This window comes from Macrosteles quadrilineatus, unplaced genomic scaffold (genome assembly GCF_028750875.1).
Source record: "Macrosteles quadrilineatus isolate MER2022 unplaced genomic scaffold, UCM_ALF_1.0 Scaffold_3__2_contigs__length_128488019, whole genome shotgun sequence".
NCBI classification, from domain to species: Eukaryota; Metazoa; Arthropoda; class Insecta; order Hemiptera; family Cicadellidae; genus Macrosteles; species Macrosteles quadrilineatus.
The window spans coordinates 28,200,021-28,213,871 of record NW_026542596.1 but is presented as its reverse complement, the minus strand read 5'-3'; the positions used below and the strand labels follow the sequence as shown (position 1 = coordinate 28,213,871).

The window sequence follows — 13,851 nt, the reverse complement described above, 5'->3', positions numbered from 1 at the left end:
ATTGTTGAGCTTAATTTGTCTATCCAGGGAAGGGATGCTTCTTGGAATGTGCAATCCTCTGTTGGACTTGAGTGCGTTGGTGGATAAGTCGCTGCTAGAGAAGTACGAGATGAAACCTAACGATGCGATACTTGCGGAGGAGAAGCACATGCCTCTGTACCAGGAGCTGGTGGACCAGTACAAGGTGGAGTACATCGCCGGCGGCGCGGCACAGAACTCTCTCAGAGTTGCTCAGGTAGCCTTTACCAACCCTATCTTGTAATCTATCTTGTAATTTATCTTTTTTGAGACCTTTTAGTACTCCTCTCTGTTTTTGTTAGAGCAGGCAAAAATCTTCTTACAAATTTTGTAGGGGTTCAATACCCTAAGGGTGTGTGAAAATGCCTCCTCCATCCTGCGCTCTGGTGAGCCACTAACAGAGGCGTCACACTAAAAATATATTAGGGGGAGACACTTTGAATTTCCCAACTATTTTACACAAATTCCCCAACTATAATACTCAAATTTCCCAACTTTATCACACGGATTTCTCAACTATACTACTCAAATTTTTCAACTTATTACTCAGATTTCCCAACTAATTAGTATTAAGTTTTAACAGTAAGAAGGATATTTTACCTTTAAATCCTCTTCATAGTTGGCATACACAAATACCAAGAAATGAAGGTTTCTCTCAAATTATTGGTTTGACTGTCAATCTTCATTGTTCATTGTTGATTGTGTGTTGATTGTTGTCTTAAGTGCCTCAACAAATAGTCACACTGTGGGTTTACTGATCAATAACACATTCAGTTTTCAATCTATAAAAATCAATTTATAATAAAAGCTCAGTGGATACAGCCCTCCAAGTGTAGTTCAGAAATAAATTTCCCTTAAAAGCCTTGAATTACTGTGTACCACAGATAGGTTACGTAACGTACTATTCTACTCAACATATGAAATTCCCAACACTTTTTTACTTTAATTATTATTTTATAAGGGTAAATGTCTGCTTAGTTTAAAATTAACTTTTAAGTTGACGGGTTAACAACAGTTTCAAACTTCCCAAAATCCCAACTCATACCTTCAAATACCCAAAAATTCCCAACTTTTATACTTTAAAAAAATTATTGGTGGGGATGGCTCCCCCCCCCTATCCCCCTTGGGCGACGCCCCTGGCCACTAATAACGCCCCTGCTATCTTTTTTTGCCTTGGGTTTCTAGTCACGGATAACTTGATCTGGAATAACTTCATGTAATAGGAGGGGTCAAATATTGTAAAGAGGAATTGTTGTGCAAGTAGGATGGGAGTGTTGTTACATTACAATAGCTTGTTGTGCTGACCTACAGAAGGCTGTTGCTTTAAGTAGGCCTGTGCACTTGATCAGGGGGTCAGCTATGTGTGTAGTGATAGTGTGGTGTACCCCAGTAGGGTCCTACTGGGGGACCTGGAGCTTAAGGCCTTTTGCCTTGGGTCCAGGTAAGACAATCAGGTTTTCAAAATTGGGGTTTGGAGTATCTTTTCAAATTGGGGTTTCTGTTTTAAATTAAATTATTTAACACTGTCCCTGTCTACTCTATCTTTTCGTTTGTGTTGTGTTCTTTGTATGTATAGTGGTCTGATAATAAAGTTGGGTTTTGTAAGTGGGTGCTGAGCGTTTAATTCATGAGCTGGCCCACCAAAAGTAGCGGTGGGTAAGCTTCCAGTAGCCGGAGGTTACCTACCGTTACATTCATAACCAGATAGGTTTTTTGTTTTTGTTTTTTTTCAGCTCAGCTGCCCATTTTCCATCACTGTGTGGATATAGCTTTATGTTCTAGCTTCCTTCCCCATTATGATTTGGCCCAGAATTCCCTTCGAGTTGCAAGGGTACTATTTTGAAACCAATCCTATTTTTAAATATACTTAAAGTATCCATATTTAACACTCTAGGAAGTTTTTTAACTTTATTGAGTGAAGCGAGCGAAGCTCTTATACGTCGACTCTTATGCATTTCGTAATACGCAAACTCCTCCTAGAAGGATGAAGCAATTTTTTCAAATTTTGCATGGTGATAAAGACCATATCGGTGAGTGCTAAAATCTATATGGCGTTAAAAAATTCCCAAAGGAATCCGCCCCACGGGCTCTCAAAGTTCCAATGTAATCCTTATGGAAGCAGTTTTTGACACAAAACCAAAGGCATAAGATCAGCTGTTGACTTAAAGGAATTATTGTAACTGATATCACAGATATTAGAACAGAAACAGTATGGATCAATAAACTTGATGTCACTAGTTCGAACCACTAATAACATTAACGTAAGGTTTGGACGAGTTTTGACAATATAATTTTAATAATAATACAAACATGTTTGCTTTCGGTCTAGTGACGTCATTTTTGATGATAAATACACTTTCTGTTCTAATATTCGTGCTGTTAATCATCTTGTAAATTTACTATTTAAATGCATGATTAATCTTTGGTTTCAGTTTCAACATGATTAAATATTTATAACCTAGAGAACTGAGAGAACTGACAAAACAGTCAGTGTTTTTAAATGAGATTGTAAATACAACGGAATCAACCTATGGTGACGGCAGTGTTCTCATATTACCACAAATTGATTGTCCTGCTTCTAATGTTAATGGCTAAACAATTCACACAGCACTAAGATTGAATATACAAAATTTTAATGAGCTACAGGGGGGGGGGGAATGAATCTTCAGATTTTGTTCGAAAACGTTCGTGTTGCAATTTGTGATAAAATATACACGTGTGGCTAGAAGCTACTAGCAATGATCGACAAACGCATACGTCAAGCGAAACCTGACGACCAAGATGAAGTATTTGGTGGTCTTATTGTATATCACTTTGGTGATTTGGATCAGTTACTACCAGTGCAAGATCGAGCTTTATTCATACTATCTGATCATTCAAATCAAATATACACATAGACATTTTATATACAAACACATTCAAAAAGTGTTTCAACTAAAAACTATCTTGCGTCAATCCGGTGAAGATTAGAAGTCATTTTCGTAATGATCTTACAAAAGTTAAAATAAAGTAAAAATAAAAGTAAATTGCTCATGGAACAATAACAGAGAAAGATTATAGATTCTACGACTCATATAAAAAAATACCAATTGCCAAATTTCTCAATGTTGTTCATATCATGGCAAGAAAAGAAGACATGCTAAACGTGACTACTGACAACCTTAACAAATTGGCTTAGCTACAAAGTCCTGTAGCATTAATTCGTGCTATGGACAAACCTTCAATAGCCAAAAGGAAGTTCGATGAACGTTGATCCTCACTTTAGCCAAAGGGTAATTATATTGTATGCTTTGAGTCATGTTACGCCACAACTTATGGACCAATGCAGGATTAGTCAATGGTGCTGTTGGCACCTTCCATGATATTTTATACGAACGTGAAGAAGTCTTATCACATTTGGAAAAGCAGCTTTTATTTTTATTAGTTGAATTTATAGATGACCCAACATTATGCAATACAGTGGTATCGGATGTCCCTATTGTAACTAAATTTGTAAAACTTGGCATTAAGTGTACCTGAAAACCATTTCTATTGACACATGCTTATTCTCTCACAATTCACAAATTCCAAGGCAAGACTCTGAACCAAGCAGTTGTTGATATTGGATCAAGAGAATTCAGTGCTGGGTTGACGTATTGCAGTGAGCGGCGTCCGAACGATAGATTGGTTTTTTGACCCAGGATAACCAAAAGAACATCTGATAAGCATTAACAAAAACTCGTTCTGAAAAATAAACTAGTCGAAGATCAATGTTTGGTATCATCACCTCCAATAAGCTTAGTATCAAATCCAATTTTTATTTCTGCTTCATACTATTGATCTCAAGTAGGTGTCAGGTTCCTTAACTGTCTTCCTGAAAGGCTTAAAAGTCTGGAAAGTTCCCATCTATTCAAAACTAAACTGAAGCGTGACTTGAAAAATCAGGCATTTGATAAAAAAACCTCTAAGTAACCTATTGTACTGTAAATATTAGAATAACTATGCTACACAATGTCAAAAGCAATGGATAAATAAATAAATCAAACAAAATCAATCAATTTTATAAAGATTTTTTGTTTTGTTTTAGTTAGACATTTTCACTATCGTTGAAATTAATTCATCCAATTAATATAGTTCATACTGTATTAAATTCATGTTTAACCGTTTAACACAATTTATATTGAGTTAATTGGCTGGTTAGTTTTTTATTTTTTTATTTTTGGAGGTCTTAGATAAAAGGGAATGCTAAGTTATCAGTAAGCAAAATGGGTAGAAGCCGAAACTGATTGGGTTAAATGTTATCACTAGCTGAAACTGTACTGCTCTGATTGAGAATTGTTAATATACCACGCCAGAGGTTTTAATCTTAAAATGCAATTGCAGGTCTCAAAAAAGCCATATAATGACATCTCAGTGTTTTTAACAAATTGTTTTGGGAAATATTTTGTAACTATTTTTATCATTCTAACAATTTGTTTACACATTGAAGCTTGATGGTGATGGTCAATGGCAGTATAATGCCATGATGACTCCGCTCAATTTTATGGACGCGACTGCAAACGCCACCTAGTCTATTTAATTCATCTAATCCTTCATCTAAAGGACTAGTATCGAGCATTTACAGTACTTGTGAGTTAAACCAATTTATTTTATTATTTTTTATCCCATAGAGTTGATTTTTACTCTTAACAAATAATTACCAAGTTGCATGGTTAAATTTAGTAGTAAAAATGGTGGACCGACAGAAAATATTTAATTTTGCTATTCTAGTAAAATACCATAGGTGATGATAACCTATTTTTACAGTGGGTCCTGGGAAAACCGAAGGTGTGTGTTTTCTTTGGATGTATTGGACGTGATGATTTTGGAGAGATTCTGGTGAAGAAGGCAACAGAGGACGGAGTGGACGTCAAATACCAATACACTGACAATCAACCAACCGGTGAGGAACTTGTAAACCTATGGCCTGCACTCACTCTGCTGAGTGTCAACTAGACGTGATACAGATGTTGTCAAAGGCTTCCTAGTCAAATCCTTCAATACACCTTATTTATTTTTATTTATCCGCGACAAATTTCAAAGTAAAGTAGTAGTATCTCTGGATTGGTAATGGCAGTCAATTAGTCTAGCCTTTACCGAGTTTTAACTTACAGTTAAATAAATTACTCTAGATACTGTAAATTCACTTCTCATACCAATAATTTTTAAATTTTAAGCTTATATTTCTATTTGTCTAGTAATGCTGTGTTGCTGTTGACTAAATATTTCTCACTTATTTTAGGGTAAATTATAAACAGTGTGTGCTTGACTTTTTTCGTATAATGCTAGTAGCTAAGCTAAGCAGTAGGATTTGTATGCTACTTATACTTATTTATATTAAAGATACCAAAGTTATTGGAAAATTAATATTTAATTTTTAGAAGGCTCTGGATTTACTTCTTTGGCCAGTTTTTCTTTTCAAAATTGATTCAAGGGGGAATTTTACTCTTGGATTCTCCTTGATCTAAACAGGTTATTAAATTCAAAGAGAGCATACAACACACAAAACACGATGCATAACTAGTTTTCCTATCACCAGTCTAACATTAAAAAACATAACAGTTTACTCATCAGCAGGGGTGTCATGGTGCCGGAACACACCAAAATGCCCTTTCGGCACTGGGTTTGGACAGAAGTGGAAACTTAATAAAATCTGTTACAACAAAGTTAATAGTAAATACAGAAATATTTTTCCGTGCAGACAAAACAATATTGTGCAAGAAAAGAACTTAAAATAATGTTATGTAGCCTACAAAATAAAAATCTAGTTAATATTGGCCTAAGAATTAAAATGTAACATAATTGTTGCCAAAATCTGGAAAACTACGCCACTTGGACATCTACGCGAAGAAAACACAGGTCAGCTGATGACACAAGATTACATTGGGCCAAACCTAAACAATCTGAAGAAAAAATCCATCTTTTATTTAGTTTTGTTTATTTGAGTAAGGTTGAGAGAAAAGTGGTAGAATCATCAAAGACTTTATTTAGAACGCCGTTTCATGAAATATGATTTATGAAATGAAGCCTTTTTATTCACAAAAAAATATGTGTAAAGTAATGGTTTTTATTTGCTTAACAGCATTATAAAGTGTTTGTAACATTTGTTTTTGGTTATTTTTTATCCTAACCTACAATACACTATAGAACAAACACTATTTGTTGGTAAAAGAAATATTCTGGTGATTGTGTCTGTATTATTTCTGCATTATTCAAATATGCTAGATATCTAAGTTTTGATACAAGTTAGCAGGTAGCATAAAAAATAAGCCCAAAAATCGTGTCAAAAAGTAAAAACACTAAATAGGGAAATTTTACATTATAACATAAACAATTCTGCTATGTGTAGTTGGAGGGGGGGGGGGAGGACTATGCAGTGGCGTTGCTTGGTTAAATTCCAGGGTGGGGGGGAGAAGCCTCAAATTTCCCAACTGCTTAACATAGATTTCCCAACTATTTTTTTTTAGAAATCAATTTCTGTACTATTTTTAAAAATCTACAAATTATTATACTACACTGCAGTCACACTCAATTCAGTATTTATAAACTTGCATTAACAAAACATAGCTAGTTTTACATATATACAAAATTACTCAATTTCTAAGGCTTCTACCAATTCATAATGAAATTTTATGACTTACAAAAACTTGAACAAGTAATGTTTCAAATCCAAAAAACTTTACAAACCATTGTGGTAGCAGACGTAGCAGTGTAAAATTTTAGGGATATAAAATAAGCCTAGTACAAATTAGTATAGAAAAAATATTTTATTACAAAATAATGAAATTAAAATACTTTTAGAAGTTAAGATCAACATTTTAACTTTCATAAAACTTACAACTAGGGTAGGCCTAAACAAGTTTGTAATGATGAAATATTAATATCAGTGTTGTGAATAATATTATTCTAGTCTAGAAAAGAATAAACCTAAAATAAGACTCGTGTAAAATAAAAACGTTCAACTTGGTTGATAATAAACTTATAAATACAATACAAATTTTAACCTTCATCTTCATCAAACTAGAACTTAGACAAAAATCAAACTTAGAGTGAAAGTCAAACATCAAATTTTCGTACTCCGGTCAGTTAGCCTGCTCCAAATACCACAAAAAAAGGTATAAAATATATTTCATGTGACTGACGTGAAAAATATTTTTGAATTTCTTGTAAACACTAACAAACAACATAATTGAACTGAAGAGCTACATCGCTTGCACTTTCAAAATTCAAACTCGCAGTCTCGCAGATGAATCATTCAGAATCATCAACACAGGACAGGATCAAGGTAGCCAACATACGTCCAATAAGGAACAAAATTTCTCGTAAAGAAATTCCAACAAGCTATACCGCTAATTGATTATTGATTTCTTAAAATAAGGCGTGTTTAGCCATAGCCTTGTTTAATCAAAGTTAAATGAAATCAAAGAAGCGTCAAGTTTCAAGGTCCAAATCAAAGACATTTTTATCTTTGATGGATTTTTGCAAATATTTAAATTTTGTTTAGTTTAAAAATATATTTTTCTTGTATCTGACTTCCCAACTGTCCCAACTCGTGGCAAGGAAATTCCCAACTTTTCTCTTTCCCAGATTCTAGGGGGGGAGGCACCCTCCCTACCCCCCCCACAAGGTGACGCCCCTGGCTATAGGATGGCCTATACCTTAGTTCTGGGCCATGTGCACTGTTCTGCCACTGCAAAAACTACCTTGACACCACTGCTCATCGGGCATTTTAATGTAGAACATTTAACATTCTTTTTCCTAAATATTTTAAAGAGTTTCACCTACTTATTTTTAGGCCTAACACAAGTGTTACCTATTCAAATTATCATCATATGACGGGCCATGTAGGTACTTGCGCCGTCCTGATCACCAACAACGGCACACAGAGATCACTGTGTGCTAACCTCGCTGCGGCTAACCACTTCACAGTCGACCACATCAACCAAAACAAGAAAATTGTACAAAATGTTGACTTTGTTTACGTGTCAGTAAGTACAAAAATATTGACTTTAGATATTACTTTTGTTCAGCCGCTTAGAAAGCAACCTCCTCTAGCATTGGTTAGCGTGCAGGTCGCTTTCTAAGCGGCCGAACTATAGTTGATCTTTTGTCCTGCTGTAAAATCTGATGCTTGTTTTTATGTGTGTTTGATTTCCGCTAACGCATAAGCGTAGAGAAGTCAGCTAAATGGTTCTCTCTTATTTTAGAGTAAGAGTAACTCTACCCTATGATAACAATGTTAAACAAATTGTATTAGCAGTAGTTAACAAAAACTATATACTTTAACTAGTTACTTTATAGTTGGTAAAATAACAAAAAACTGATTGGTGATGCTCTCAAAGTGTTACTGGACTTAAACATACAATATCCTTACTAATCCAGCTATATATGGAATCAGGTAGAGCTTTATCAATTGAGGGGGGGGCCTAAAAAGTTATTTAGCACAGAAAAGTAAAATTGTTTGTATTTGTTTCAATGTTTAACAGATTATAAGCTATAACAATTTATTATTCAAACCAAAAGTCAACTTTACTGTCAAATGATCTTTAGTTGGTCTATAAAAACTAATCCATTCAAGTGATTAGTTTTCTCAAAAGTGCATGGGTACTTAATCTATATAAATAAAATTAGAGTTTTGTCTGTACATTGCTCAGAATCATATTTTTTTGGTTATTTTTACGTTTTATACATTAAAGAAGCCGAAACAAGTCTCATCTAAATTTCTGTCTGTCTGTCTGTCTGTAACACTCAAGATGGCATTTTACGCAATCTTCTCCAGGAAAACGAGAGTACCTATCAAGATCCAAGTCATTTTAATGTATTCACTGGATTGGCGAGTGTCTTTAGCCATTAAAATATGGCCTCAATACTTTGTAAATAAAATTACAGACGTTCAAAAATGCAGTTTTGTGAGATTTTTTTCAAGTTTTCGTCCAATTTTTATCACATAATCATCTATGAAATAACGAACAGCTGTTCGGATCAAGATTATTTTTTCTAGCTGTCACTGATATGTTTACAAATGTTGTTTACAAATACCGCAACCATATCCGATCACGTTTTGAAGGCAAATCCCATCCAAGTGAGATTAAAAACGTTTTTCTTACATAAAGGATTTAATTAATCGCAAGTGGAATAATATATTGTAACCGTAAATTAAATTAAATAACTAGGCATCATCCAGGTCAGGAACCAGAGATTCTTTGTGTAGAAAATTGTTCTGAAGTTTTGATAACCAGAAAGAAGACATTGAATCAGTGTTGTATACGGCTGGGAAACTTAAATTTATTAATGATTGTCGCCAATAGCTTAGAAACAAGGTTCCACTCATTGACAGCGCTTCAATGGCGGTTGTGTAAAGTGTAAAGTAAAAAATCACAACTGCAGTGGGTGATTGTAACAGAGGTTTACGGATGATGCTAAACTCGATTTTACAATTTGTCACTTTCTGTTCCTACCATTGACTATATAAAGTCAATAGTTCCTAATCACCGCGTGATGCTATCGCTGGACCATACAGCCAATAGGCCCATAGCCCATCTCTTGGGTACGTACGCTTACCCAATTATTTATAACAGCCTTTTCGACGACGATCCTTGATACCGGTACTTTTCCCTAGAATACACAGCCTCCCTACTTAAGAAATAAAATTATAAACGTCCAAAAACCCAACGTTGTGTGATTTTTGTCACATTTCCTTCTAATGTTAATAGATATACAAATCTTTGTTTAGGGAATACGTAATCTATTAAATAACAGAAAGTTGTTGTATAAGGTTGTTTTTTTTCCAAACTGACACCGATGAGTTTACATTAAGAGTTGTTTACAAATAAAGCAATTGATGGGAAATAACTTTGATTGCCGATAACTTTTTGAGAGAAAATCCAAAACCAAGAGATCAATAACCTTGATTAACGCATATAATTGGTCGGATGTACTACAGTTCTTAACTGTAAACGTTGGTTTTTGGTACGGTACTGGTTCTTTTCCTTCCTGAACCGTTGGTAGCAGCAAGAATCATTTTTACGTACCAACACATCACTGTAATTTACAAATTAGTTATCGTTGGTGTTGCACCTTATTTATTACAGGCGTATTCAATTTCATTGATGTCTTAACTGTATAAGTTTTGCTTTTTCTGTCTGGATTCCAAAATGTTAGTTTATGCTAAGAAAACGATAACGCATTTTAGTAAAACATTATTCAGCAGACCATCATGAATTGTTCAAACGCTTTGAACAAAGTTTATGTATCAATAGTTCGTGGCCTATTTTGGTAATTTTTATTATAAATTACCAACCTAAATCGTCTATAGATTTACTGTACTTCATTTCATATAGCAAACCGATTCATATAGCCTAGCATTTCGACAGAATTTCGGGTCATCTTCGGTCCAAGCAAATATAAATTGTTATGATAAAATTTTATGACATTAACAAAGATTTCAAATACTAATTTTATATGTACTTTGTTATGCTTAAAGCGTAGCAAATTCCCTAATTAAGTTCTGTATTTTGTGTGTATGTCTGTTGGTAACGCATTAATGTCCTTATTTCTCAGTGTTTCATGGAAAGTACAAGAGCACCTTGAAAATGAAAATGTCAACCCGAATAAAGTGTTAAATTGTGAGGTTGAGATAGTACCTTAAATACTTTTAACCATATTGTGGAAAGTAACTTTCAATTATAGGCCTACCTTAGGGCTATATCTTATAGATCTATAAAGCATTTTTTGAGCGTAGCTCTTTGGGATCAACTTCAATGCAACAAATAAAGCAACATCACTCAATAACGGCAGAACACATTTCAGCTAAACTTAACAAGATTACTTAGACTATTAGTGAGATGGTTAATAAACAAACAAATTTCAATTAGATAATGCTCATTCAATTTAAAACGAACTTAACATTTCCAAATTTTAACATTAGGCTTATGGGACTAAAGTAGCCATATGACAGTTTTTTGTTTACAAGGAAAATGTAAACAAGAGAATCATAAGGTATTTCTGAACTTTCTAGACTTTTCTTTTAAACGTTTTTAAACCATTCCTATGATTTTAATAAACAAGAAAATGCCGTTAAAACATTTTTTAAGGCGCGGAATTCACTGAAAATCGAGAAAATATACGTAACTACTTTCTCAATGCGCGGAGCATAAACAAGGAGCGGAGGGATACGGACCAGTGACTACTTTCTTGGGAACCTATTTGTGTTGCCAGCTGATTAGAAACAGCCAATGTTAGAAATCAGGATTTAATAAGCGATATATCGAACTGCATCGAAATCGATATTTAATCCGATAATACATCACAGGTTATATTATGTTGAATAACATCGACGGTGCAGTAAGTTATTACACTTATTAATAAAACGCAGATTGAACACTGATCTAATTTAGGCATGTGGGGAAGGTAGGTCGGGGTTTATGAGTTAAGGTTAGATTAGGGAGGTAAAGTGTAGGTTATAGGTAGGTGATCGAGTTGTTTATTTGTGTTGCACCATATAATTTTTATCTTTTGGAATAGTTGGTTAAACGGGGAAACGATTTCAAAAATGTTTGCATATGGTCTTAACAAACCATCTACTGTATTCTAGCATTGACTTTATATAAAGTCAATGATTCTAGTAAATTGCTACATACAAACCAAATGAAAAGAACACTTGGATTTGGACCTTTGACCATAGCAAAACTAACATATAATTTATGAAATGTGAAAAGTTGTATATCATTAAATACTATTCTCTAATATCAATAATTGTTCGGCAAATCCTCATTTTAATGGCTGGGCTGAAAATGGAATCTGCGTTTTGTGAAACAGTAATTTGGTAACAATTCAGTAATTTCAAATGTTGACAACAGTAGCCTATCCTATAGAAATACTGTTATTTGATTGCCAAGCCACGGACTATACATACGTCCAGTTACAACCGTAATAAGTAAATAATTAATTACCAGGACTTATAGAAGTACAATTTTAACCAAGGTATGGATAATCGTCTAGGCCTGTCCAGAAGTAGGCTACTAATTTATAATTATATTATCTACATTGTATTTTTAAGGCATGACTTCCCTTCTTATTATTATTCTGTTTTCACTTAAATCAGCTGAATGGGATGTTTACTTATTACTTATGTTTAGGCCTACATTTCAGCCATCTTATTTTATTGTTCAATAAGTAAGTCTTTTTGCAGTTTTTACACATTGAAATACATGATTGATAATTCAGTTCATTTTAGTCTTTTAAAGGTGTTTTACATTTGAGTCTTACATTAAAATAGCCCTACATTTTTCGTAGGCCTATGTTTTATCTTTGACTATCAATACAACTAGACGTTCCATCCCCATGTTAAATTTGTAACCAGCTTTTTCATCAAAATCTTCTGTATCCAACGGCCAATGGTATTATTAAGGACAGTATTAAAATGCCGTCTCTAAATCGTCCTAATAATGGTAGAAGACCTACATTCCAGTTACATTACAATCATATCATCCATCAAGAATACTTGGTATTAACAATAATAAATTATTTCCAGCAAAGAAAAAAAGCTGAGTTTAACCGATTGCAAGGGTTGAAATGAAGACCAATGTTTATGTTGCACAGTTGAAGTTAAATGCAAAATTTCCCCTCCTGTTGTAATACTTTAATACTCGTTTTTTTAATAGTTACTGTTTTTTTTTACTTTAATATAGCCTACTTTAACCGATTGTAAGGGTGAAAAATGAAGTCCAATGTTTTTGTTGTAGGCTACAGTTGAATTTGAATGTTAAATTTCCTTTCCCTTTTTTATACTTTAATGCCCTTTTTGGATGTTAATACCAGATTCCAACTACTGTAATATTTTCCTGGTCAAAACTACCATAATGCACTTTTGGAAGAGGTATCTGAATAACAAGATGTAGTAAAAACAAATCTGAATTATTATAATTTTAATCAATAAAACCAGCATTAGTACATCTATTGACTTTTTTACATTTAGTTACTTATACAAATATCAAATCACGTTTGTTCCGCTCAACTGGCTTTCACCTCTCTGAAAGCAACCCTAGTTAGTTTAATCATTGGATTTGACACATGGGCCAACAAGATCCGGGTTACATTTAATTGCGAAGCATTCGTTTTGGCTTGAAACTGTCAGATACTGTATTTGCGAAGGTTTATATATACAGTAATAGTTTTGTCAGCATATCTGAAAGTATGCAAACCAACTGCTGTGCTTTATATAAGAAGGTTTTAACTGACTATGATGAGATCCCCGTGCATAGAACGGGCACACAGCTAGTATTTTATATATGGATGATCTTCAAACATCAGCTGGTCAGCTGTGAAATGAAATTTCTGTGTTTATTGATTGGATAGAATACAATGTAACTTCTGTATATATTTTATTGAATTTTTTATTATGTGTGACCAACTTACCATTCAATAGTAATTTCTTTTTCAGGGCTTTTTCCTGACAGTTAGTATAGACTCAATCCTAGAAGTGGCAGAAGTAGCTCTCCAGAAAAACAAAGTTTTCTGCATGAACCTCAGTGCCCCGTTTCTATCACAGTTCTTCAAAACCCAAATGATGAAAGCGATGCCTTACGTAGACATTTTGTTCGGAAACGAGACTGTGAGTAGTATTTATTTTACGTTATTTGTCATATTGTGCCATATTTTGATTAATTAAAATGACCTCTCTCACCATTCATTCATTTAGACAGGTTACTCAAGGGTTATATCCCTTTTATATACAATCAACAAGACAGTGTTTATCCTATTTCGCACTAATATTAATAATTATTGCTCACGCTATATCTGTTTCACATTAAGTTA

At 33.9% G+C, this 13,851-nt stretch overlaps 1 protein-coding gene across 1 annotated transcript in view; it reads left to right on the top strand.

The window, feature by feature from the left end:
- Positions 1-13,851, top strand: part of LOC128988395 (uncharacterized) — a 55,511-nt gene that overhangs the window by 15,221 nt on the left and 26,439 nt on the right. The window contains exons 2-5 of the mRNA XM_054409646.1: positions 28-235; positions 4,804-4,939; positions 7,885-8,024; positions 13,478-13,648. Of these exons, the coding sequence (XP_054265621.1) occupies positions 28-235; positions 4,804-4,939; positions 7,885-8,024; positions 13,478-13,648 (655 nt within the window). The remainder of the gene's footprint in view (positions 1-27; positions 236-4,803; positions 4,940-7,884; positions 8,025-13,477; positions 13,649-13,851) is intronic.